The sequence below is a fragment of the Cryptococcus neoformans genome, assembly GCF_000091045.1.
Source record: "Cryptococcus neoformans var. neoformans JEC21 chromosome 8 sequence".
NCBI classification, from domain to species: Eukaryota; Fungi; Basidiomycota; class Tremellomycetes; order Tremellales; family Cryptococcaceae; genus Cryptococcus; species Cryptococcus deneoformans.
In genome coordinates, this window is record NC_006693.1 from 79388 (window position 1) to 101568 (window position 22181).

Sequence of the window (22181 nt, forward strand, 5' to 3'; positions counted from 1 at the left end):
TTGGCGTAAACAAATGCGGCGTCTGCTTTTCGAGAGCTCTTCACCTCGTCAGAAAAGCGTCTCTGCGAGTGTCGTATTTTGTTACTGGTTCTACAAGGTTTTACAGTCTCCACAGCGAAGACGCATACCACAGCACAACGCTGCTCCTTAAGAATTTTCGCGCTGTATATCACTCTCCTACACCCACCACACCCGCACACTCAGCCACAAGCCAGCACCGGGCTGAACCAAAGGCAAGTTTGTGCTCGTTTGCCATGCGCACGGACCCCCTCTGACCTGTAATGCTGCAGGAGAGAGCGTGTCTTCCCCGCAACGACGTCATTTCCCTTCCCCACTGCCTATACATAACTGCTTATTCGCCACCGTGCTATACACCTCTGTTTCTTCCTACCTCTTCTTTCCCAACACACGTCACCTTCCCTTCCCCTGTCCGAGTAGACCACCGTGACTGTGCCACAGTCAAACCAAGGAAACCTCACGTCACTAGTTGTCATTCGCCTTTCCCTTCTTCCTTACACCTGCTTGTTCGTTTACAGCTCCAATCCCAACATGCCATCCCCAAAGCAGGCGGAAAAGCTGGCAAATCCTGCCGTTGCATACACTCTTCTCGAAAAGCTCGGCGCCGGCAACTTTGGCACAGTTTGGAAAGCGCAAGTTTGATACATTCAGTCAGTGAACGATTACTGACGTCGGTGCTAGCTCGCATAATGATACGAAGCAAATAGTAGCTATCAAAATGATAGGTAAATCTTCATCCACATACTACAGCCGAAACGAGCGCTGACCCCGCTCAGACCTCGAATCATCAGACGACGATATCTCTGAGATACAAGCCGAGATTGCACACCTCTCTTCATGCTGGTCTGACCACGTTACAAAATACTATGGTTCATTTGTCAGGGGCGCGAGGCTATGGATCGTAATGGAGTATCTAGCTGGTGGGAGCTGCCTTGACTTGGTACGTCATAAAGTTGCTACAATGGGGTTGAGAGGTCTGATAACGAAATAGTTGAAACCAGGCGTGTTCACGGAAGCTCAGATAGCTATTGTCTGTCGGGAACTTTTGTTAGGTTTAGAATATCTCCATATGGAGGGAAAGATTCACAGAGATATCAAGGCTGCCAACGTCCTACTTTCCGCGTCTGGGGATGTCAAACTAGGTACGCTCACGATCTCTTCCTCCATCATTTGGTAAGACTTATTCATCGTCTTTTGATAGCCGACTTTGGAGTCGCCGCCCAACTTTCGTCTCACAAATCCCAACGCCACACTTTTGTCGGTACCCCCTTCTGGATGGCGCCAGAAGTGATTCGTCAAGCCGGTTACGACTCTCGGGCTGATATCTGGTCCCTTGGTATCACGGCCATTGAGATGGCCAAAGGCGATCCACCGCTCAGCGAGTATCACCCTATGAGAGTCCTCTTCCTCATCCCTAAAGCTCGTGCACCGACGCTAGATCCCGAAGAAGGGTGGAGTGAAGAATTCCAAGATTTTATTGAAAAATGTCTCCAGAAAGACCCGCGTGATCGAGCAACCGCTAAGCAGCTTCTTCAACATCGATTCATCCGTTCCGCCAAAAAAACCACCGATCTTATTCCCCTCATCACCCGCTACCAAAGTTACAAGTCCTCTCACCCGTCCTCTAAACCCAATACCACCCCATCTAAAACGCTCAACCGCCTCGCCGCGGGTTTGGGCGGACTGACGATAGATGGGAACGGGTACGGCCAGGGGACGATGGGGAGTGAATGGAATTTTGATGAGACAATAAGGAGTACAACGAGGGGTGTACCCATAAATCTCAACTTGGAGGACATGGATGAAGGGTTTGATGAGGATGAGGGTGAGGATGATTGGGACGCGAAAATGGCAGAGATGGAAAGATGGGATGGTACGGTAAAAGAGAATGGGGGTGATTTGTTGGTTGCGGGGGCGTTGACCGGATCGGAAATGTCTTCGCCGATGATTGAGAGGCAGCCGAATAGGAGAAATTCGACTCCTCCCCCCGGAGCATCAGCTTCAAACACGGACACAAGAGAGGAGGGAGAGAGAAAAGGAGTCGATGAGCCAAAAACGCCGCCGAGCTCTACATCTCCCTCTCCGTCCCAGAGAAGTCTACAGTCTTCAACGGGGAGTGTCTCGTCGGGCAAGTCGACGTGGAAGCAGAGGAATGATAAAGTTAGAGGTACTGTGGTGAAAGAGGGTGATGTCGGTGATGGGTACGTTTTTTTCATTCTCTCTGCCTCATTCCTTTGCCCGCTATCCCTTCCTTTTCTCACTATGCTTTCTTCCCTTCATGCACCATCATTCCTTGATACATACCATATACTGAGCATGGAAACTAACAAGAAACGACGAGAATAGGTTCTCGACAGTCAAGCCTATGAAGAAGATTGACGCAGTTGCTTCGCAGAGGCTCTCAACGTCATATATCGGTGCAGGCTCTGTCCGTCGCGCCAACGTTTCCGGACCTACTCGTAACTCCGGTTCAACAACGGAATCACCTACCAAATTTCGACCTTCTGCGCCGCTAGTCTCTGAGAATATCCCTCGCCAAACACCTCAAAACCAAACACAAACACAAGGAAAAGGCGCCAGTGCTGAACCTGACCCCCGGAGTCTAGCTGGTCAAGCTCTGGCTGAACAAGTCATATTACCCATCTTATCCTCTACCTCTGTATGTCCTCTCCCTTTGCCCAATCACAATCGCTTGATGTACTAATTAGAACCACGCCCCACTCAACAGTCCAACCCCAAACACGATCTCCCCGCACCAACCCTGGAATCCCTCTCCCTCCTCTCCAAAGGGTTTTCCGATCTCTCGGCCTCTTCACCCGAACTTACGTATAGGCTCGTGATGGATATACTAGGCGGAATCAGAGGGAATGGAGTGGTAATGGAGTTGGTGGGAAGGATGACGATGGGGAAGGAAGTTGGGCTGGATGTTGGAGATGGGCCTGGGGTAGGGGCTGGGGTTGAGTTGGACGGGGTTGATGGAGTCAGTGGGATGAGAGATGGGCAGTGCGTGGGGAGAGAAGAGATAGAAGAAGGAGAAGCAAAGGTGAAAGGGGATCTGGTGAAAGAAAGAAGCGCGATTGCGGATCTATTATACCTTCGCTGTAAGTTTTCCTCCCTCTCTGCCTCAGAAGCGGCGATAGACAAACTTTTTTTGTTTTTTTAATGGCTAGAGCATATAGCTGACTGATCATGTCCCCGATGGGACTATCACAGGGCTTGACGGGATGAGGATGAAATGGCCGAAAGCTTAAGGGGTGTTACACGTGCACAGGGGACAACTCGATCGCACACATCTATTCGCACATACCTGATCCAATCATTCGACCTGCTGTTTTTACAATCATAATCCATCTAGTCTATTGTCATCCTCTTAATAACTCAAGTTTACAGAATACAAGATCCATCGTCCCTCCCTCCCCCCAAGCGTCTCGTTTCCCATTATTCCTTTTCGGTTTCCGACCAACCTAGTTGTTCTCTCACGAACTACTTTTCACGACAAAAACTTGATGACATTTACTATGGTCCCGATTGTAGTCCCAGTTCTCACTTTTGCACTTGACGACTTAACGCTGTTCATGACCTGTAATGACCCCCACTTTTATTTGTATACGCTGCATGCAAAACAAGCTGCATATTTCTTTGCTATACATTAGATGCATTTTATCATTGGTCTGCTCACAGCTGTGCAAATCCAAAGCAGTCAACCTGAAGCCGAAATGCCAACAAGTCGATCAATGACATACTATGCTCTGGATAATGAATAATTACTGGTATTACACATGCTATTCCGAGATATATCCATCATATGCAAGGTCTTGAAACAAGCAAAGAAGGAAAGAAGGCTCATCAAAAATAGTCGTAAAGGACATCTTCATTGGTTTCAGCGTTCAACCGTTCAACCGCGCTCTAATCATTCCTTTTAATTGTCCCCGACGCGACGGATCAGGTCAAGATCAAATTGCACCCGCCCACTCATTGGCGTAGGCACCAGGGTTCTCTGCTATTTGCTTTGCAATCTCTGGTTCGGACCTCCATATCCGTGTCAAGGACCCATCTGAAGTTGCCGCGAGCTAGAGATTTAAATTAATAATAATAATAAAACAAGTTGTCAGCTCTCCGTATATAATAAAGTGGAATAATAGAAGAGCAGCGCAGCAATGCGGGAGACCGAAAGGAAAGGTGAGAGACGAAGAGCAGACTCACGATATCCTTCCCCCACTCTACCGCACAAACCTCTCTATCCTTTCCCCCTATTTCACTCATTCCTACCTCGAACCCCATCCCAAGCTTCTTCGCCACCGTCGTCGACGCATCTCTCCTTCTGTTCATGTCCTGGCCTCGTTCCTGCGTATCCCAAGTCATCAGCCCGCCTTTACAGCTCCCAGCAGCCAGATACCGGCCATCAGGCGAGAGAGAAAGACGGATGTAAAAATTGGAAATGAGCATGGATGGGTCCGAGTAAGTGGCCGGTTGGACGGCTTCGGCGTATGTCTCTTCTTCTGTAAACGCATTAAACGCTCCAGAGGAGTGGGTCGGGTGGTGCTGAATGAGGGCGGCAGAAGGACGTAAAACATGGACCTTGGAATCACCGCAAAGCGCATAAACATCCCCATTCACCGGTGATTCCACCATTGCGTTTATACTTCTTGCTCGTTTTGCGGGCGATTCGCCGCTCAGCGTGGCATCAGGTAAACTGCCAGATGGCGTACACGTCGGACGTGGGTTGGAAGAGCGGTTGGTTGGGGCAGGGAAACGGAGGTCCCATAATTTGATGATACCGTCAAATGAGCCGCCAGAGGCTAGGGTGCCAGGGATGGAGGAGAGGGCGAGGAGGGAGGTTACGGATCGTGTGGCAGTTCGCTATGAAAGAGGTTGGATGTTAAAGTGTTCATAGTATGCAAGGTGGGGGATTAACTTACACCTGAGCGTTTACCGTCCCCGTGAGCTCCCTTGATGACTATCACCGGATCCAGCACCTCGCCACTCGTTTGCGGTGCAAATCCCGGTATACCATCCCTGTACCTCTCTCTTGAGCCTTCCCTCCTCGCTGGCCCGGCGTCATACTCGCCCAGTTCGGGATCACGCCCTTTTGTTCGAACATCATAAATCAGAATGTTCCCATCCCTTCCGCCCGAAGCAATAACCGATGACTGTGAAGGGTTGTTGGCGGAGCGAGAAGGGTCGAGAAAGGTAACGGTCTTGACAGATGATGTGTGACCACGGAGTGTGGCGAGGAGAGTGGGGACGGGGGTGGTCAGAGCATGTAAGCGTGATGTCTGGTCGCCCGATGCAGTGAGCTGTGGTAACATTTTCAGTTAAATCTACTCGGGACTTTGAAGGAAAGACGACTTGCCACTTTCGTATCGTCCGGGGACCATTTTAAATCAAATATCGCATTCCCATGCGCTCTCCACCACCATCCCTTCTCTTCCCTATGCATCCCCAGTCCCTCATCTACATCTAAAATCCTCACCCCGCCTTCTTCTCCCGCGATACCGATCAACCGGCGTAATCCTTGACTACGCGCGTCGGAACTAGTGTATTGCTTTGCGATATGGTTGAACGAGACGGCGAGAGGAGGAGCAAAGTCTCGAGGACGGCCGGTGGGTGGATGGATTGAGGGTAACAGGATGGAAGCGGGAGGCCTGAGGGGATGGTAAGGTAGGAGAGAATGTAAAAGTGTGGACAGGTATGCTTGGGGCGGGGGTATCACTATGTGCTCTGTCAGCGCGTTGGCCGTTGAACAGGGCAAGCCAAAAGCTTACGACGCTGGTTTGCAAGAGAAGACCCCTGTCCCTTGACTCCGAGTCTTCTTCTCTTTCGTTTCCAAACGCATTCTTCCTTGGTGATTGGCTCAATGACGCGTGTGTTCTCCTTGTCCTGCCGTTCGTCCTTGACGCGTCCGTATCGAGAGGTACTGGGCAGGAAGTAGTCATGTATACTCTGCGATTTGCGCTGTGTGTATAGCCGGCGGTCATCCTCGGAATCCGACTGGTCATCGCTGCTCTGCGAAGCGTCTTCCCCGTCCGACGCTATGGGTGCGGAGCGTGAGCCAGCGGCCAGCGGGGGGATGGACGACGGCCCAGCCAGGTGCACGCGTTTCTTTGCAGACACACCCCATGCGGTGTTCTCTTGACGTTCCCTTTCCGGCCTGGCCCGCTTGGCCAAGAAGATGGGTGCAAGTTTCGGGGGCCGTTTGGCGGACGAGGGGCGCTTGGGAGTCGGAGTGCTGGGGGCATTGGAGGATGTGGCGGAGGGGGGGGAGCGGTTCTGCGGGATGGGCGTGAGGGGGGTCCTGTGCTGCATGGCGGGATGTGAAATATAAGCAAGAAATATAAAGGAAAGAGAGATTTGTGGGAAGAAATGAGCAAGTGGTCTGTGCACCAAAACGCGTCGCGTCAGATTCATCTTTCTCCACCTCACACAAGAAAACGCGTCGCGTACTCGCTCGGTACAATGCATGGCCAAGCTATATTGATATATCAGATACTATAATCCGCTGTTCCTTCCACGCCTTTAAGGCTATCCAGCTCCTCGTCTATGCCCTCCCTCTGATTTTTTAGGAAATCCTCATAGATACGCTCAGACAATGCTCTCAGGCGAGCAATCTCATCGTCCAACGAAAGCGTTGATGAAGCGGGAAGAGCGAATGAACCAAGTTGCGAAGCAAGGTAGTTGCCATCGTCGTACGCTTGCATAGTGATACCCGGGATGTCTTGCAGCTGTTGAGCGTACCGAATGGGAAGAAGGGCTCTATAAAGGGAGAAGATGTCTGTCAAAGACTGGATGATGATTGGGCTTGTAGAATCAAAAGTAAAGGAAGGTGAGGCAAAACTGCGATCCACCGTTAATATCCAAAAAAAATCACTTTTTTCGCGCCTGAAGCCTGTTCTTACCTAGAAGATTGTAACTCCTCCACCTCCTTGAGCAGACCTCTTCCAATATCCAACAACTTTTCGCATGCAGTGGATACAAAGTATTTCTCCTCAATAACCCTTTTCTCTTCACGAAGCTCAGTCCTCCTTTTTTGGGGGGGTGCCGTCATCTGTGGAGAGGTGGACGTGGGATCATCGTCCCGGCTCCGTCCATCACCATTACCACCGCCGCCACCTTCCACTTTATCGCCCAGAACACCAGCTGTATGGTGAACACTGCTTTCTCCACCACCTAAATCCTCTACCGGAATATCTGTATCCCAAAAATCTCTCTCCGCTTCCTTATTCGTCTTCTTCCCCACCTTCTTCCCCAACTTCTTGGCTTCCTTAGGGGGTTTTTTAATAGGTGGTATATCGTTATTGGAAGGAGTTTCCGCTGACAGTGCCCGTGTTGGGTTCGACAGACTCGAAGTCGACGCTGACGTGAATGTAGAAGTGGACGCTGAGAGGGAGTTTTCGTTATCAAACGGTTGATCCCAGGGATCGTATTCCTCTGTTTTGCTCTTTTTGGCCACTTTCTTGCCCAAACGTTTTGCTTCTCGAAGAGGTTTAGTAGGTGCCGATGTTGGTGCAGGTGCTGATACAGGTTTAGGTTCTGGCTGTGGCTCAGACTCTCGTTGAGGTTCGTGTTGAGGTTCGTGTTGAGATACAGGTTGAGGTTGAGGTTCAGGTGCGTGTTCAGTCCTAGCTTCGAGCTCTACCGAGGGATCAAGCTGGGGAAGAGAAGGGCTAGACTCAGGCAGCGACGAACTCGTACTGGCGGCGACGTCTAGGTCCCATCCATCGGCTTCGTCTTCTTCTTGTGGGGCTTGATCAGCCGAGGACGCGGGTGGGATAGACTCCTCATCGAATCCCCACCCGTCTTCGGCTTCTTCCGCATCTTCCCGGTTTACTTGCTTCACCCCCGCCTGCTCAATTTGATTTTCACTGGTCTCTCCGAATCCCCAGCCGTCGCCCTGCGCCTCTCCCGCTTCACCTTGCTCTTTGCTTTGCTCCTTCACGGGCTGATCCTCATCATCACTACTGACCTCCACCTCAACTACCACACTGACCTCTCTCTCTCTCTTCTTCTCCGTCCCTTCCCATCTTCCCCACTCGTTTAACACAAGCACCCTCACAAGGTCGGCCGTATCATATCGTCTCTTATTCGCATACTCCTTCCCTGCCTGTTTCTCCCAGAACGTCTTCAACGGCCGACTGTGATGGAGCTGATCATTAGCTGACGAGACGGGAAGAACAGTATCCTCGATAGCGACGGATGAAACAATTAGATTGAGCCATCCGGGGATAGACGAAGGGGAAGATGGAATGGAGGGGATGATGAGGTGATCAAGGAGGGATTCGAGGGTTTTGACCGTGATCTCGCGGATGAAGGGTTCGCGCTCTGGAGTGTTGGCTTCTTCGGGGTACAGGGTACGAGAGGTAAAGTCCAAAACTTGCTTTAAGCCAGTCAAAACCTCTTGGTCCTCCATGTCTCCGCTGACTTGGTCTGATTTAAGAGAGAAAATTCCGGAAGATGAAGAGATGCTTATTCGGCGTTGAGAGGATACGACGGGTAGGATAATTGTTGTTAATAATTGCGTTTGAAGCGCTTGGAGAAGATTTGGTAACAGCGAGAGGGACGATAGGGCTTTGTAGAGCGATGAAAGAGGATATGGTGAAGCAGTTGTGGTCTGAAGGTAATCCGGGCGCGATGCTTGATTGACCAGGTCGGTTAGTTGCTAAGAGACATACTGAGCTTCATAGCAGACTCACCATTGGGGCTGCTCAACCTGATTTCCTGCCTGACATCCAATTTCATCCCATCCTTTTGCACCACCACAGCCCGCTTGAACCCATCTACCAACTGATCCCTCAGTAATGTCCTCAAAACACTCTCCTTCTCTTCCAACGCCTTGCAAATAGCGGTAGCTTCCAGCCCATCCACTGCTATTTCATTTGCTTCTGCCCCAGTCTCTTTCTTTGCCAAAGGAGCAGAGTCCACTACCCAGTCCTCCACGCCTTGTCCCGCCCACACAACTTCCTCCAACTTTTTCACCTTTTCCACCTTGGCTTTCAAAGCTTTCAGGGCTGCTATATGTCCTTGCGAAGTATCGCGAGCGGATATGGAGTTGAAATGCTTGTTCAAGAGGGAAAGTAAGGGCGGCATGAATGATGTCGCTGGGTCCGAGACATCGACTTGACTCTCCAGCGCTTTGAGTTTGATTTTGAGTTCCGCAAAGTCTGAACAGAGGTTGGAGGAGATTTGGATATGGCTTGATATGGACGGAAGATTGTTCATCAGGATTTCATGGGTTTTCGTCTACCATCACCGTCAGAGTAGATTAGTTCCTGTTGACCTTGATTTGGACAAGACAGTGAGGGACGTACTTTGTTCTCTTCAATTGCATTTTCGAGGTTTTCCTTCACTTTTTTGATCTCATCAACATTCCATCTGGACACTTTCCTTTTGCGCTCATTATTACGTTTGTCGCTACTATCTAAAGGCGGCCGAAGAAGGGGTTCGAGCAGATCTAGCACTTTTGATTGCGCCTGTTCGCACTGTGCCTCCACGGAAGGTTGGTTGCCTTGAACACTGACTTCTGCCTCTGCCTCAGAGGAAATATGTTCCCCTCCTGACCGGTGGAGATGTGATGGGACTGGGAACATGGTTATGTCCTGTCTGGATCTTAGCTGGCACAGAATGTGTTACGTGTTGTGGATCTCAGATGTTGTGCTGCAGTTGTGTCTGTCGTTGTGGGCATTTGACGGCTCCGTCATTCGTGCCGGCTGCTGATGTTGTACCAGTACACGAAACCTTTGCGTCATGATTTTTGCATTTCTTCGGGGATCTCAACTCGACGAATGAACCATGCAGAAACGAAGCACATAAACAATACTTTCATTTAGTACTCTCCCACAACAACTCCCTCGTATCTCTCAAGGAGCAGATTAGTGCTGGTTTGGTGCAATATCTGCTCCGTATGTTTGGGAACTATCAACTATCCTGCAGACAATTTTTCGGTAAATACAACTACTTCGAATTCGTTCAACTTTAAGCTGATAAAGTTCGTACGCTGACCCTTGCTCTTTACCCCTTATGGAATTTAGCGATGCCCATCCAGCCATTCCGGCGGAGCTATGCGACAGGGACGGATCGGTCATACATAAGTGGGCGGTGCAGGTATCGTTTCTGCGAAGAAAGTTATTCCTGCTTCGTTTTTCGAAAGTCGACTTTACAGGCCAATGACCTTCCTGCGCTGTGAGCTTACGTGTAGATCAACTGGCTCATGTTGGGACGATGGGAACTATGCGCCGCTCTGCGCACCTTCACTGCATGCCCTTGCGCAAGATAAATATGTTGCTTGGGAGACACCCATTGGCCCATCTCGTTTTTTCCCCGTCAAAAATGTTCATATCTTTGGAAGTGATCAAGAACAGTTTCTTGCATCTACACTCACGTCCTCGACTTGACACGAACAACGGTCTATAAGTTGATCCACGAGGTAGGTCCGTTCTGCCGCGACAACGTAAATCCTGTTGTTGTAGTCGAGTACGTGTGATGCGGTGGAGGCTCAGGGAAAGCGAGGACGGATTGGGTTGGTTGGTTCGTTGGACGGCTTTATACCTCTTTGCGCGACCTTTTTCTTCTCTTTCTTTACGTATCATAGATAACCTAGGAATCAACAAATCCCCGTGAGTACTCTATTGTATACTGTCATGAGGACATCGTATTACAGAGTCTAAAAAGTTGCGATTGTAGATATTTCCTCTGCAAGCATTTGTTCTTGTTGTACGAGGAATCTGTTGAAGGCCCTATGGACTGGTTACTCTTTGTCTTCACGGCAATTCGACTTCGCAAGGCCCCATTTTGGGACTTCAATCAGATTACAGCGCTTTCGATCGGCATCGAGACAGGGTTGGACTCTTTTCTCGAGGAAGTTAATGTTGACGAAGAAGACCTGTTGGCAACAACAGCGACGACACTAGCGACCTTGCTTTCCCCGGCCATTTCAGCGGCACAGGCGTACCCGAATTTTGCGTTGACGATCAACTGAGTTCATTGCAAGAACAGGAACTGTCAGCCAATGCTGAGAAAGCTGTCTCGACATCGATGGAAATATCCGCAATGTACCAAGAACTTTCGATAGCAGCTGCTCAACAAGCAAAATGCCAGGAGCTGATGGTTGCAGAATATTGAAAGAAGCAAGCTGAAGGTGTTGCATAAATGTGTTTGGGGGAGAGGGGAGGTTCGGGGATTGTGGAATGGGATAACTATGATGTCAGATGAAGTAACCGACGATGTGCTTATAGTTTTGCGAGGAGAGGAAGATGAGGGAGAAGCACCGAAGGCTACCAAGGGGGAGATATTGGGGAAGTGCTTGGAAATTAGGAAGTTTTGAATGATATGACGGTCATAGCCAAGGACCCAAATAGGCTTAGTGGGCTACAAAGGCACTTGGTGGAGTACTACACGGAGCCGCGATCCGTGCACTGAGGCTCCAGGCAATTCAAGACGGTTTGGAAAGCAAGGACGGCAGTGCTGATGAGATGAGAAATACTTTGGAGGAGGAGGAATAGTAGATGAAAGCGGACTATTGCGAGGGATCATTCTGGACAGGGTGCTAATAAGGGGGAAGAAGAGGGTGTACGATAGGGCGCCTGTGTACAGTAAGTTTCTCAATCCGTCTTAAAGCCTTGCTGACCAAGGAGTGTATTGATTTTCTCATACCGACGCTCTTCTCTTTTTCATCTATCCATATGTTTCACCTATACATACCCCAACCCGATTACCATCATGGCTCCTCTCCCAACCATCCCATACAACACCAGGTCGGCCGGTCAGTCCTCCAACGAGGAAGGACCAATTCAATCCCCCGACTCATTACCAACTCCCCCCCAACCCCCCAGTTCAAGAATCAGCAACCTCTGTTCCCCCCTCCACATCCGATCTCGTCCAGCTCAGGATGCTGGAGATCCTTGAAAGGTTCTCAACGAACACCACCTCTATCACTACCAACTCTAGGGCGCCCGAAACCAGGCACCTAGCCAAAGAACCTGACTCGTTTAGTGGGAATCCCACCGAGTTAGAAAACTTCCTAACCTCCTGTGTCCTTTATATGGACTGCTACCCAGGGACCTTCAACAGTGACAAGGCAAAAATCAACTTCATTATCAGCCATTGCCGGCATAAGGTAATGAAATCCCTCCGCCCGCTGATGAACCGTGCACAGCAACCGGAACTCCTCCAAAATTACGAGGAATTCCTTAAGTACCTCCGTCGCCATTGGGGAGACCCAGACGAGAAGTGGAACGCTAAAAGAGAAATACGGAACCGGCAAGAGCGACGTTACCTCTCTGGTTACAAGGATCCTGGTGGTTTGACCAACATCACCCTTCGATTCTTTAAACCCAACCTTCCTGCCCATGTCCAACCCATGGACGCGGGAATCATCAGTGCCTTTAAGTCTCGTTACCGAGCCAAGGTCATCCCGTTCGCTCTTGCAAATTACGAAGACGGTGTACCTCCACACCTTTGCTACAAAGTAGACATCAAGAGTGCTATGGAAATGGCCGATGATTCCTGGAATGAGATCACGGGCGAGACAGTAGAGAACTGTTGGAAGAAGGTGAGTGGGTGTATCAGAGGGCGGAAGAGGAAATCATTCGGTGTTTCCCATCACAGTCTGATACTGATTGCTACAACGGTGATAGGTCTTGCACGTCCTCAATTTGGGCCCCGCATCCCTGAGAAAGAACAGCCAGTATGGAGCGCCTACCACGGCACAGAGATCGAAGGCCACTGCGTCTTCGATCGCTACCATTATGTACGCGTCCTCCATCGTGAATGGGATAGCGAAAATTACGCCAAGAGACTTCCACTAACCGGTTTCAACTCGCCGCTCAGGTACATTTTGTTCTGTCTGTGGCTCCGAAAATCGACAATGTCGATATAGCCGTACATGATACGGTTTATCATTCCGGCATTTCCTTTTTTCGGAGTCTGGAGGATGTCGAACAGCAAGCCATCATAGACTTCTATGACGAGTAAGTCTACAGGTCCATGGCCTTCCTGTCTGCTTGTTTTCTCTCACTGACTTGGATGGATACCAGCCATGCTCGAGACGACCGGGGAGAAGGGGATGGGAGGATTAGCAGCATGTGGCAGAATTTGTGGAAGTGGAGGTCGCAGCAGAGGAGGGGGGAATGATGGTGGCGGATGAAATATGTAATAATATAACCAATGTAGCTATGGAGAATGCTTGCTACGAAGATGGCTTTGCTCGACATTCAAAAGTTCTCCTAGCCTGCAGTGCAGCATTGAAAAGCCAGCAGATGGTTGTTGAAATAGTGACAAGGCTATGGTAATCCAAACCAAGGTCCTGCAGCAATCCCAGTCAAGCCTAGTCACCAGTTGGGAAAGATAAGAACCCCAGGCTAAAGTGGGATTGATGGCACATTATTTATGTATGCATATAAAGGTGGACTAAAAGCTTGGATCGGAATTGATGGCAGCTTATGTATGCATTTGAAGGTGGAATAAGTCCTTGGGGACGTTTATGAAAACTGGTTGACCAGGCTTGGAGCTGAGTTTGGGAGCGTCGAGAGCACTTTAGAAGGTCAATTCAAAGGTGCATTCCCAGGTCCCCAAAGGTAGCCTAAGGCCCGATAAATGTTGCTGAAATTTTTCAGGCATTGGAAAACAGAACCTTCTTTTTCGTCATCCTCCAGAGGGGGAGAATCGAGATCCGGAACCCCCCAAATTGTTGCACGGCCATATTCCTCCGGATCTGAGGAAGCCAACTGTATTTAATTAAAACGTTGAACCAAACAAAACTATGTAAAACAAAAAGCAAAAAGAAGCCTCCGGCGGGGCTCGAACCCGCAACCGCACGATTGAGATGATGGCCCGTAACCGGTTCAAGCAGACTCTAAGAGTCGTGCGCGCTACCGATTGCGCCACGGGGGCTTTTATATTTTGCTTGACTCTAGCACTTTGATGGATGTGTTTAGCTTATCTTTAAGTAAGTGGAGTTCCTTTCTCAACTCCTTGTTACGTACGCGCATTTCCGTCCTCTACATATAGTTCGTTAGGTTGTTTCCCGAACCACCATACTAAACGCACCGTTTGTTTTTTTGGTCTACAATTGACTCGTCTATAGAGGAGCTAAATAGACATCCGGAGCCTCCAATAACAGCGCACTACTCCTCCTGCACTTTCAAGTAGATCTCCGCGATACACAAGCAATTACCTCCCACCTCCACCTACAGCCACAATGCTGTCCGCCCAGCCACCGATAGACCCATCCCCACCTCCATCTTCCTCCTCCTCTCGCAGGGTAGCATACTATTACGATCAGGATGTGGGAAACTACAACTACTATCTGGGTCATCCCATGAAGCCCCACCGAATAAGGATGGCGCACAATTTGATTGTCAACTACGGGATGTGTGATGAGGAAGGGCAGGAGCATGGCCCCGCAGAAGTATGGGGCGAAGGAAAGAGGGCAGTGAATGATGAGATTGCCCAAAATTGGGGGGGAGGCGAGATGGGCGATGCAGAAGTGAAGTGGGAAAAGGCGGCGCTTAGGGGATCAAGGAGTAAGACGATGCAGGTTTTTGTAAGTGTTGCTCGCCTTCTTTGGAGAAGTATGACCAACCAAATTTTTGTAGAAACCTCGAAGGGCTACCAAAGAAGAAATGACTCGGTTTCATACAGATGAATATATAGACCTGCTAGAGGCAGTTACCCCGGAGACTGCGGATGCTTTAACAGGGGGCGGAACGAGGTGTAAGTCTCTCCTGCAGCATTTTCCCGTACATTTCAGACCATTGACATGCCATCTAGGCCTTATTGGTGAGGACTGTCCCGCATTCGACGGTTTATTCGAGTTCTGCACCATCTCTGCAGGTGGATCGTTAGGTACGATTTTGCCCCTTCTGTACTAGATTTGAGCACTTATCCGATTGCAATAGGTGCTGCTGAACGTCTGAACGCCGGTGCTGCCGACATTGTCATCAATTGGGCTGGTGGTCTGCATCACGCCAAGAAGACTGAAGCAAGTGGTTTCTGCTACGTGAATGACATGTATGTTCCTGCCCTTTTCTTAAGGTTTCTTAGCTTACATGTTTGCAGTGTGTTGGGTATTCTTGAGCTTCTCAGAATACATCCCCGAGTTCTCTACATTGATGTTGACGTACATCACGGAGACGGTGTAGAGGAAGCGTTCTACGTAACGGACAGGGTCATGACTTGTAGTTTCCACCGATTTGGAGAATTCTTTCCTGGTACAGGTGATGTCAGAGTGAGTTCTTTGTTAGGTGTATAAAGATCTTTTGCTGATAAAATCGACAGGATGTTGGTATGAAGAAAGGAAAAGGCTACGCCGTGAACGTCCCACTCCGAGACGGTATCACCGATGACAGTTTCCAATCAATATTCAAGCCTGTGAGTATCCCATCGCGACTCTTTCTAACAGAAGCTGATGTTAAATCAGGTGATTGACCGTATCATGTCACACTTCCGACCCAGCGCTGTCGTCCTTCAAATGGGTGCCGATTCTATATCAGGCGACAAACTCGGTGGCTTCAACCTAACTTTGGAAGGTAGGTTTTCTTTTGCATGTGCTGCCCGAGAAATAAGAATAAATAGCTCATGTTCTCCTTCTGAAATAGGTCATGCGGAGTGTGCCAGATTTATCAAGAGTTTCAATGTACCTGTTATGATGGTTGGTGGGGGTGGATATACTGTGTAAGTCCAGCTGATACTCTGTGCAGAGTTACGATAGCTGATGAATGATATAGTAAAAACGTTGCAAGGGCTTGGACTAAGGAGACTGCCATTATGTGCGGTGTGGACCTTGCTGAGGACTTGCCTTACAATCAATTGTGCGTCTTACATTCATCTCTTGTGATGAGGAAAATGTTAACAGATAAAATAGCTTGGAATATTACGGACCTCGATACAAGCTTGAAGTTTTGCCCACCAATGCCGTAGACCATAATCCCCCCGAATACCTGGAGCGTATCAAGTAAGCTTCCGGTTCCTTCTGGTATGAGCAGCAGCTAACATTTTGTGAATCAGGAATCAAGTGTTTGAGAACCTCCGAAGTCTTCCATTTGCTCCTTCTGCTCAAATGCGTTCTGTCCCAAGTAAGACTATTGGCCAGGTTTTGGGTATAACGGATGGCGGTGACGAGGAACCCGAAGATGAGATTGATCAGCGTATAAAGAGTGAGCCAACCATCCCGCCCGAAACCACATCTTCATCAGAAAACTCATGAAGATCTCCGTTTTTATAGAACTGTTGAAACGGCGCCGAGCCAATGTCCTAGATGTCGACGCCTCTTCATCTTCCGAATCCGAAACCGACACCCCAGCCTTCTCCCGTCCCGGACGAGCCAGACGTCAAGGTGGCAATTTTTCCGGCCGTGGTCGCTCATCCCGTCTCGCCCAACTGCAACGTAACCGCGAAAGAAGGGAAGCAGCGCAGGAAGCGTCCAATGAAGTGGAAGATGATCCTTGTGGGGTGTTGGGGAAGAAGAAGAGGAGTTTCTTCAAGGTGGTTCCCAAGTTGAATGGTGTGGGAGTTGAGCCGATAGACGCGACGGGTTTCGGAATCGGTGTGGTGACCAATGGACTCAATGGTGTAGGAGGATTGAAGGATCGGTTGGGGATACCGGTGGTAGAGCAGTGGAAAGGGGACGGGATCGTGTCGAGGGGTGGTACGCCAGCGAGTATAGCGTGAAAAGGCATGTGCCTCATATCAAAATGAGGGATGTTGCAATCTTTTTTTGGTTTCAGTTTTGCGTTCATACTTCATGGTCAGTATGCATTATTAGTCTTGTTGGTTTCATTATTCGGAACATGATGTCGTGAGAGTGGCTTTCTTCTTACAAGCTCCCGATGTTTCTCCTTTCTCTCTCGTTTCAACATACGAAGTCTCTTTTCTCGACCAATGGTCTCTCTTCATTTTTTGCCTGATCATATCGATCTGCATCTGGTGAAACCGCACCCAGCCGTAAGGCCTGCTCGTTTTGGAACAATAGGAGGAGTCGATGATGTCAAAGGCAGTTCTGAAGCAGCCTCGTAATTTGCCTCATAGTAATTGTATTCGAAAAGATAGTTGTGAGTGGGTCCTCCAAGGAATTATATTCAGAAAATTCCCTGTCGATAGGGTTCGAGAAGCTGCTGGGAGGAAGAAGTCGGTAAGTAGTAGAAATTTTGAGGGATTAGGGCTCGTATTCACGGATAGAGAAACCGTGAATAGGAGTACTTTTTATTTATTTCCGAGGAACAATGATTTGATTGATGTGAAGGAGACTTACCTGGCTGGCATAATCATGAAGAAGATTGAAACGCGCTGCCTCGGCCCATTTAAGTGAGTGGTGTTATCTTGAATTTTGGCTCTTCTCAAATATCCAAGCTTGACCGGCCATGTGGTAGCGGGCCAGAGAAGTTTCCAATTAGCACTTCAGAGACCTCCGACCAGGGTCATTGTAGGTTTTACTAGCAATGATGGTCGCATCCTGCTAAACCGACCAAGAAGTTATTGGCCAAATCCGACGTCGCAAATTTGTCAATGGTATTTGATGCAATCATTTCCTCCCATAGCGAAACGACAAGGGTGTCCCCAAAGATCTCGTATGTGGGCTTGCACCAATCGCACTTGAGCATGGGGGAAGGCCATACGGGGATTTTGCCAGGATCTCCTCCTCCTACTAATACCGCCGTTTCCAGGCTCATCTTGGTTGAGAAGTGACAGGCAATCATTGCTCCTCATTTTCTTTAACAGTTTCTTATCACACGCAGCTTTCCCTTCGCCATTTTTAAAAACTTCACAAACAAAGCCATTTCTCACGACATGCTGGATTCCTCAGCAGATGTCATGTCGTTCGATCTGCGGATCGACGTCGACAGATCTCCATGAAGTTTCTTTACGTAACGATGTTCCCACCACTTTGTTTCTTAATTGGCGGCAGCAACAGCATCGCCGTGCTGCACAGCCGCGCCATTCACATACTTTTCCATAATCTATCCCACTGCTCAGCTTTACCTTTTCTCTTCACCTAAGCCGCAAGTATCCCCAGTACCCAGCCTTTAACCATGTAAGCATACTGCTCCTAGTCCCAGAACTGCGAGTCCAACGTCCACTCCGCCGTGCGCTGATATCAAGACTTAGGTCTTCTGAACCTTACGACCCCTACATCCCCTCTGGTTCCCAACCCCCAGCTGGCCCTTCTTCTAGCGGCAACAATGCTCAAAGTACGAAGGTGGGTCATTAACGTCGTGTTCTCTGGCCTTGGGCGCTCAGAACACCTGTTCTAGGTGAACGAATGGGAGTATGAGAACGCCGAAAGGTTAATTAGCTGATCACGTCGACGTGTAGATCCAAGCAATCCAATCGCAAATTGACGAGACAATCGACACTATGCATGACAATATTACAAAAGTCGCTGAACGAGGAGAAAGGTTAGATGCTTTGCAGGATAAGACTGGTGAGTTGGACACTTTTGGAATTGCTGTTAGTCGGAAGTCGAGGGTTTGATGGCTCGTGAGACAGCAAAAGGCAGGAAGTGCCATGCTAGAAAGGCTGCAGAGATGGTACAGTAGGGACGTTGAGGTTGTCTTACCTCACAGTGTCTGCGTTCCCAGAACCATTGCCAAAGGAAAAGCACTGCTTGAAGTTGAAGACTTTTGCTCTAGTGAACCTCGTTAATCTGCTACGATCGGTCTTTTTGCCTAAATTGAACACACTTATTGCAACCCCCCTCCCCCCCCCCCTCCCAATATGTTTATCATATAGCGTCCACAGGCCTTTGAGTCAACTCCAAGCGTCTCCTCCTAACCTCGCGCTCGCATTTATCCTATCCTTGTTCTGAAATGCGATTGCTAACTTCCCCTGTCTTTAGACACCTTAGCCGTCTCTGCCCAAGGTTTCCGCCGCGGTGCCAGCCGTGTACGCAAGCAAATGTGGTTGAAGGACATGAAGATGCGAATAATTATCGCTGTCGGTGTCTGCGTCCTTATCGTCATCATCGTCGTGCCTATCGTCAAGGCGTAAGCGTACCCCACGATATTCTTATTAACATTCCATGACGCTGACAATCTCATTGCGTGCCCACAGCGTTCAGAAGTAAACAATCTGCCTTCATCCCCAAATTTTTGGCCTTTGTTGAAATATTCGAAATATCGCTACCCACAACTATGTGTATACCCTTCCGCCCTGGTATTTTAGGGTCCCCAGTTCCGTTTTTTCGTGTATATCCTAGCTTCATTTACGGGGAAAACTGCGAAGAATGGTATTTAGTGGACGCTCAAGGAATTTCTTACTTTCGCTCTCAATCTTCGATACTGGATCGGGATACGGAAATGAATGCTTTTACGACTTTATAGGGCATCTGCTGGTAAGAAGCAGACTGATTGTAACTGCGACTGATTAGATAAGGATCTTTGGTTCTGAATTTTGCGGTAATGTCTTGATGCCCCGTGGCTGATCGCAAAGAAACCATCATCTGTGACAACAGATATTTGCGCAATAATGTATAAAAAGCTTAAGTCCTACCCAAAAACAGACTGAAATACGCACTGCCTTCGTGGACAAGCAAGAGATACGGAGATAGTATATACAAAAAGACAAGTCAGGATAGACGGTCGATAAAATCCAGCCAACATGACATGTTGCTGACATCACTCATTAGGACCAACGAGATATTACATATCCAACTCTTCCTATATATCGCTGCCATCTAAAAAACAGGTCAATGTAAGGAAATGGACTAGCAGATTCTAAAAGAGAAGGGCGTCAGCGGCGTCTTGTACTGGATGAAGAGCACGAAGACGGAGCAGACCTTGGGGGGAATAAGTGGATGATTATCCACATTTATCAGAGCTGGGTCAGCCGGTGAGTGGGTACATGCCTGTCCTCTTGAAAATGAAGTCAGACAGGCATACTATAACATGGGGTATGTTTTCTTGTCATCAGACTCATGCCTCGCCGGCATACTCACTCCAGCACCAGTCTTTTCAAGACAGCAATCATTTAACCAATGGCAATTCACTCAGTTTACTGACATTTTTTATGATGACATGATCTAGGTATTCACTGCATCTTGGGAAACAGTTGTAGGAGTGATAAATGCGAAGAGGGTGACGAAAAGGAAAAGATGTGAGCGGGAGGCGAGACACAAGATAGGGGTGGGAAAACTTGACAAGAGGAAGATACAGGAAAGGATTCTTTGTTGGTAAGTTATATCATATTGGGAGTAATGACCCAAGTAGCAGTAGAAGAAAAGTTGATTATATGTTTTGTGGTCAGAAGTGGAAAGGGATGGGAGAATGCTCAAATCATCATGGAGGATGCATCTCAAGATCCCAATTAGGAGCTGTATTATTTCAATCTTGTACGAATAGAAGAAACTTAAGAAGAAGTCAAGGAAACACTCTCAAAGAAGCTATTCTAGTTTTGCTGCGATCTCACTACGAGGGGTGCTTCGCGCAAAGCTGACTAGATGTCAGTCTATCGCTTAGAGCAGAAGAGCGCCACCGATGACAGCGGAGACGCCGATGGCAACAGAGCCGAAGGCAGCGGCGTTGCCAAAGACGGAGGCGGCACCGGAAGAGGCACTAGAAGTTTCAGCGGTGGAGGCAGATGAGGTGCTTGCTGCAGCATCAGAGCTGGAAGACTGAGACGAAGCTGTGGAGGCGGCAGCGGCGCTGGAGGAAGAGCTTGTGGTGTTGCACGCGTCTTCTGAAAGGTCATACCACACGGGGACGTCGGTAGAACAGTCAGACCTACGGTGGATGTCAGCGGCTAGCTAAATTGAAGGGCAGGAAATAAGATTGTTGGCGTACTGGTAAAGGCAGTTCTTAACGTAGGTAATGAAATCGTCGGAACAGAGACAAGAGGTCTCATTGCTAGTGAATGGCGTGAGTGACCAACTCGCATGAGATGAGGAAATGAGAAGACTAACTAAGAAGAAGCGGAAGGGCAATAGGTAGGCTGCTGCTCGCTCATACAAGTGAGCATACAGGTGGTATAGCTAGGCTGCCGTGTCAGTCCACTGAACTTGGAGAAGGAAATTGACGAAGGAACAATGATTACTCACGCGTTAACCATGACGGCAGGGACAAGAGCAACTGCAGCAACGAAGAACTTCATGTTGATGGCTTCCGTGATTGGGACTGTCTGAAAATGAGCCGAGTGATGGACTTTGAAAGAAATTTGTTGTTGAGGGAACGTTTATCTTGCAGTCTTTGACTTTATACCATTGCTTCCACAAGCCCTTATCTGAGGACATCCAGTCAGGAAAACCAGTCAGAAAAAAGACGCATACAAGACGCTGAATCGGCCGAATATCCAGATCAGTCACATATGGAAGAAAGTCCTTACACTTGAATAAAGAACAGACAGTACACCTTTTCCTTCGACAAAATGCTCCCAAAATATGTGGTGAAATTTACTGCGCTTTCGTTCAACACTCCGAGGCACACCGAAAGGTTTGTAACGGCATTATCAAACATCGTAAGTACCGTCAAGAAATTCACCGCCCGGCCGGTTTCGCGTTAGTCTGTAACTAAATTGGAACCTTTCCTGATTCGAGTGAAAGTCTTGGCTCCGACACGCCAATTAAATTTCACGAGGCGGAACATATGGGCCATGGGGGGCGATGGGCAAAAGGCAGAGAAGAGGAAGAGGAGCAGAGAGCAAAAGGAACACGAGGTCGTCAATTATCTGTAGGTGCCAAGGGTAGTGACTAAGGTTATTATGTTCAGTAAAATGGCAGGTCAGTTAGGATCGACTCTGGATGCTCGGATATGGCCCCCATTTGAAAAGCTAATCAAGGATCGAGGACAAATAGAAAACGTAATTAAATACCCTGCACTTCCCGAACAAAATTCCGCTTTTTGCTCTTATTCTTCGACTTATCAGATTACAGCATCTGCCAAGCTCTTCCACCGTCCACAAAGCTTTCATGTACGTATGGCAGGCAGATCAGAAGACGGGATAGACTAGAAAGACTGCCGGCAACTGCGCACGGCTGCAGGCACTCGTCGGCGGCAAAATGCGTAACGAGCAGCAACGGATTTTTAGTAAATCGTGCCTGGCCCCTGACATTATCAGATAACTACTATCGGGTAATAAAATATGTACGAACGACTATTACTGCCGGGTGGCATGAGACCACAGTCCATACTGCAGTTCGACCAAAGTTCGTCCACAGGTCGCGTGCCCGTTTAGTGTGTTGT

At 48.7% G+C, this 22181-nt stretch overlaps 7 protein-coding genes and 1 non-coding gene across 8 annotated transcripts; 4 read left to right on the forward strand and 4 right to left on the reverse strand.

Annotated features, from left to right (window-relative positions):
- Positions 1–58: 58 nt before the first annotated feature.
- Positions 59–3687, forward strand: CNH03560 (hypothetical protein). Its single transcript, XM_024657741.1, has 9 exons — positions 59–233; positions 291–650; positions 700–743; positions 795–958; positions 1010–1160; positions 1220–2219; positions 2365–2677; positions 2747–3119; positions 3232–3687. The coding sequence occupies exons 2-9, from the start codon at positions 550–552 to the stop codon at positions 3267–3269; spliced, it is 2184 nt and encodes a 727-aa protein (XP_024513408.1). The 5' UTR covers positions 59–233; positions 291–549; the 3' UTR covers positions 3270–3687.
- On the reverse strand, positions 3453–6334 carry CNH03550 (hypothetical protein). The gene is made up of 5 exons (XM_024657740.1): positions 5784–6334; positions 5372–5730; positions 4938–5315; positions 4222–4878; positions 3453–4088 (listed from the first exon to the last, which is right to left on the reverse strand). Exons 1-5 carry the CDS (start codon positions 6322–6324, stop codon positions 3972–3974), a joined length of 2052 nt encoding a protein of 683 aa, XP_024513407.1. The 5' UTR covers positions 6325–6334; the 3' UTR covers positions 3453–3971.
- A 117-nt stretch (positions 6335–6451) lies between these two features.
- On the reverse strand, positions 6452–9685 carry CNH03545 (hypothetical protein). Its single transcript, XM_024658665.1, has 4 exons — positions 9324–9685; positions 8709–9255; positions 6915–8649; positions 6452–6852 (listed from the first exon to the last, which is right to left on the reverse strand). Exons 1-4 carry the CDS (start codon positions 9600–9602, stop codon positions 6501–6503), a joined length of 2913 nt encoding a protein of 970 aa, XP_024514583.1. The 5' UTR covers positions 9603–9685; the 3' UTR covers positions 6452–6500.
- A 138-nt stretch (positions 9686–9823) lies between these two features.
- On the forward strand, positions 9824–13460 carry CNH03540 (hypothetical protein). The gene is made up of 6 exons (XM_024657739.1): positions 9824–9956; positions 10044–10628; positions 10696–11603; positions 11766–12562; positions 12648–12980; positions 13047–13460. The coding sequence occupies exons 4-5, from the start codon at positions 11900–11902 to the stop codon at positions 12816–12818; spliced, it is 834 nt and encodes a 277-aa protein (XP_024513406.1). The 5' UTR covers positions 9824–9956; positions 10044–10628; positions 10696–11603; positions 11766–11899; the 3' UTR covers positions 12819–12980; positions 13047–13460.
- Positions 13461–13794: 334 nt separating this feature from the next.
- On the reverse strand, positions 13795–13902 carry CNH03530. The gene has a single exon. It is a non-coding gene; the product is annotated as a tRNA-Lys (tRNA).
- A 120-nt stretch (positions 13903–14022) lies between these two features.
- Positions 14023–16781, forward strand: CNH03520 (histone deacetylase 1 (hd1), putative). The gene is made up of 12 exons (XM_572517.2): positions 14023–14554; positions 14607–14724; positions 14782–14856; positions 14910–15021; positions 15070–15238; positions 15289–15381; positions 15431–15539; positions 15609–15684; positions 15738–15821; positions 15875–15964; positions 16018–16166; positions 16235–16781. Exons 1-12 carry the CDS (start codon positions 14210–14212, stop codon positions 16678–16680), a joined length of 1866 nt encoding a protein of 621 aa, XP_572517.1. The 5' UTR covers positions 14023–14209; the 3' UTR covers positions 16681–16781.
- Positions 16782–17944: 1163 nt separating this feature from the next.
- On the forward strand, positions 17945–20418 carry CNH03510 (v-SNARE, putative). The gene is made up of 5 exons (XM_572516.2): positions 17945–18040; positions 18115–18205; positions 18322–18430; positions 18845–18992; positions 19060–20418. Coding segments are annotated over exons 1-5 (363 nt in total). The 5' UTR covers positions 17945–18038; the 3' UTR covers positions 19073–20418.
- On the reverse strand, positions 20271–21411 carry CNH03500 (hypothetical protein). Its single transcript, XM_024657738.1, has 5 exons — positions 21325–21411; positions 21041–21222; positions 20906–20974; positions 20787–20849; positions 20271–20726 (listed from the first exon to the last, which is right to left on the reverse strand). Exons 2-5 carry the CDS (start codon positions 21091–21093, stop codon positions 20459–20461), a joined length of 453 nt encoding a protein of 150 aa, XP_024513405.1. The 5' UTR covers positions 21094–21222; positions 21325–21411; the 3' UTR covers positions 20271–20458.
- Between the last annotated feature and the right edge of the window lie 770 nt (positions 21412–22181).

Coding starts and splice junctions, on each gene's coding strand:
- CNH03560 (XM_024657741.1), top strand. CDS start 550: ATGCCATCCCCAAAGCAGGCGGAAAAGCTGGCAAATCCTGCCGTTGCA. Junction 651..699: donor TTTGGCACAGTTTGGAAAGC/GCAAGTTTGATA, acceptor CGTCGGTGCTAG/CTCGCATAATGATACGAAGC. Junction 2,220..2,364: donor GAGGGTGATGTCGGTGATGG/GTACGTTTTTTT, acceptor CGACGAGAATAG/GTTCTCGACAGTCAAGCCTA.
- CNH03550 (XM_024657740.1), bottom strand. CDS start 6,324: ATGCAGCACAGGACCCCCCTCACGCCCATCCCGCAGAACCGCTCCCCC. Junction 5,731..5,783: donor TTCTCTTGCAAACCAGCGTC/GTAAGCTTTTGG, acceptor CAGAGCACATAG/TGATACCCCCGCCCCAAGCA. Junction 4,089..4,221: donor TAGAGTGGGGGAAGGATATC/GTGAGTCTGCTC, acceptor TTAAATCTCTAG/CTCGCGGCAACTTCAGATGG.
- CNH03545 (XM_024658665.1), bottom strand. CDS start 9,602: ATGTTCCCAGTCCCATCACATCTCCACCGGTCAGGAGGGGAACATATT. Junction 9,256..9,323: donor ATGCAATTGAAGAGAACAAA/GTACGTCCCTCA, acceptor CGGTGATGGTAG/ACGAAAACCCATGAAATCCT. Junction 6,853..6,914: donor GAGGAGTTACAATCTTCTAG/GTAAGAACAGGC, acceptor GGTGGATCGCAG/TTTTGCCTCACCTTCCTTTA.
- CNH03540 (XM_024657739.1), top strand. CDS start 11,900: ATGCTGGAGATCCTTGAAAGGTTCTCAACGAACACCACCTCTATCACT. Junction 12,563..12,647: donor TAGAGAACTGTTGGAAGAAG/GTGAGTGGGTGT, acceptor CAACGGTGATAG/GTCTTGCACGTCCTCAATTT.
- CNH03520 (XM_572517.2), top strand. CDS start 14,210: ATGCTGTCCGCCCAGCCACCGATAGACCCATCCCCACCTCCATCTTCC. Junction 15,822..15,874: donor GACTTGCCTTACAATCAATT/GTGCGTCTTACA, acceptor CAGATAAAATAG/CTTGGAATATTACGGACCTC. Junction 15,965..16,017: donor GAATACCTGGAGCGTATCAA/GTAAGCTTCCGG, acceptor TTTGTGAATCAG/GAATCAAGTGTTTGAGAACC.
- CNH03510 (XM_572516.2), top strand. Junction 18,206..18,321: donor ACAATGCTCAAAGTACGAAG/GTGGGTCATTAA, acceptor GTCGACGTGTAG/ATCCAAGCAATCCAATCGCA. Junction 18,431..18,844: donor TGCTTTGCAGGATAAGACTG/GTGAGTTGGACA, acceptor CCCTGTCTTTAG/ACACCTTAGCCGTCTCTGCC.
- CNH03500 (XM_024657738.1), bottom strand. CDS start 21,093: ATGAAGTTCTTCGTTGCTGCAGTTGCTCTTGTCCCTGCCGTCATGGTT. Junction 20,975..21,040: donor CCTGCCGTCATGGTTAACGC/GTGAGTAATCAT, acceptor ACGGCAGCCTAG/CTATACCACCTGTATGCTCA. Junction 20,850..20,905: donor TGCCCTTCCGCTTCTTCTTA/GTTAGTCTTCTC, acceptor GCCATTCACTAG/CAATGAGACCTCTTGTCTCT.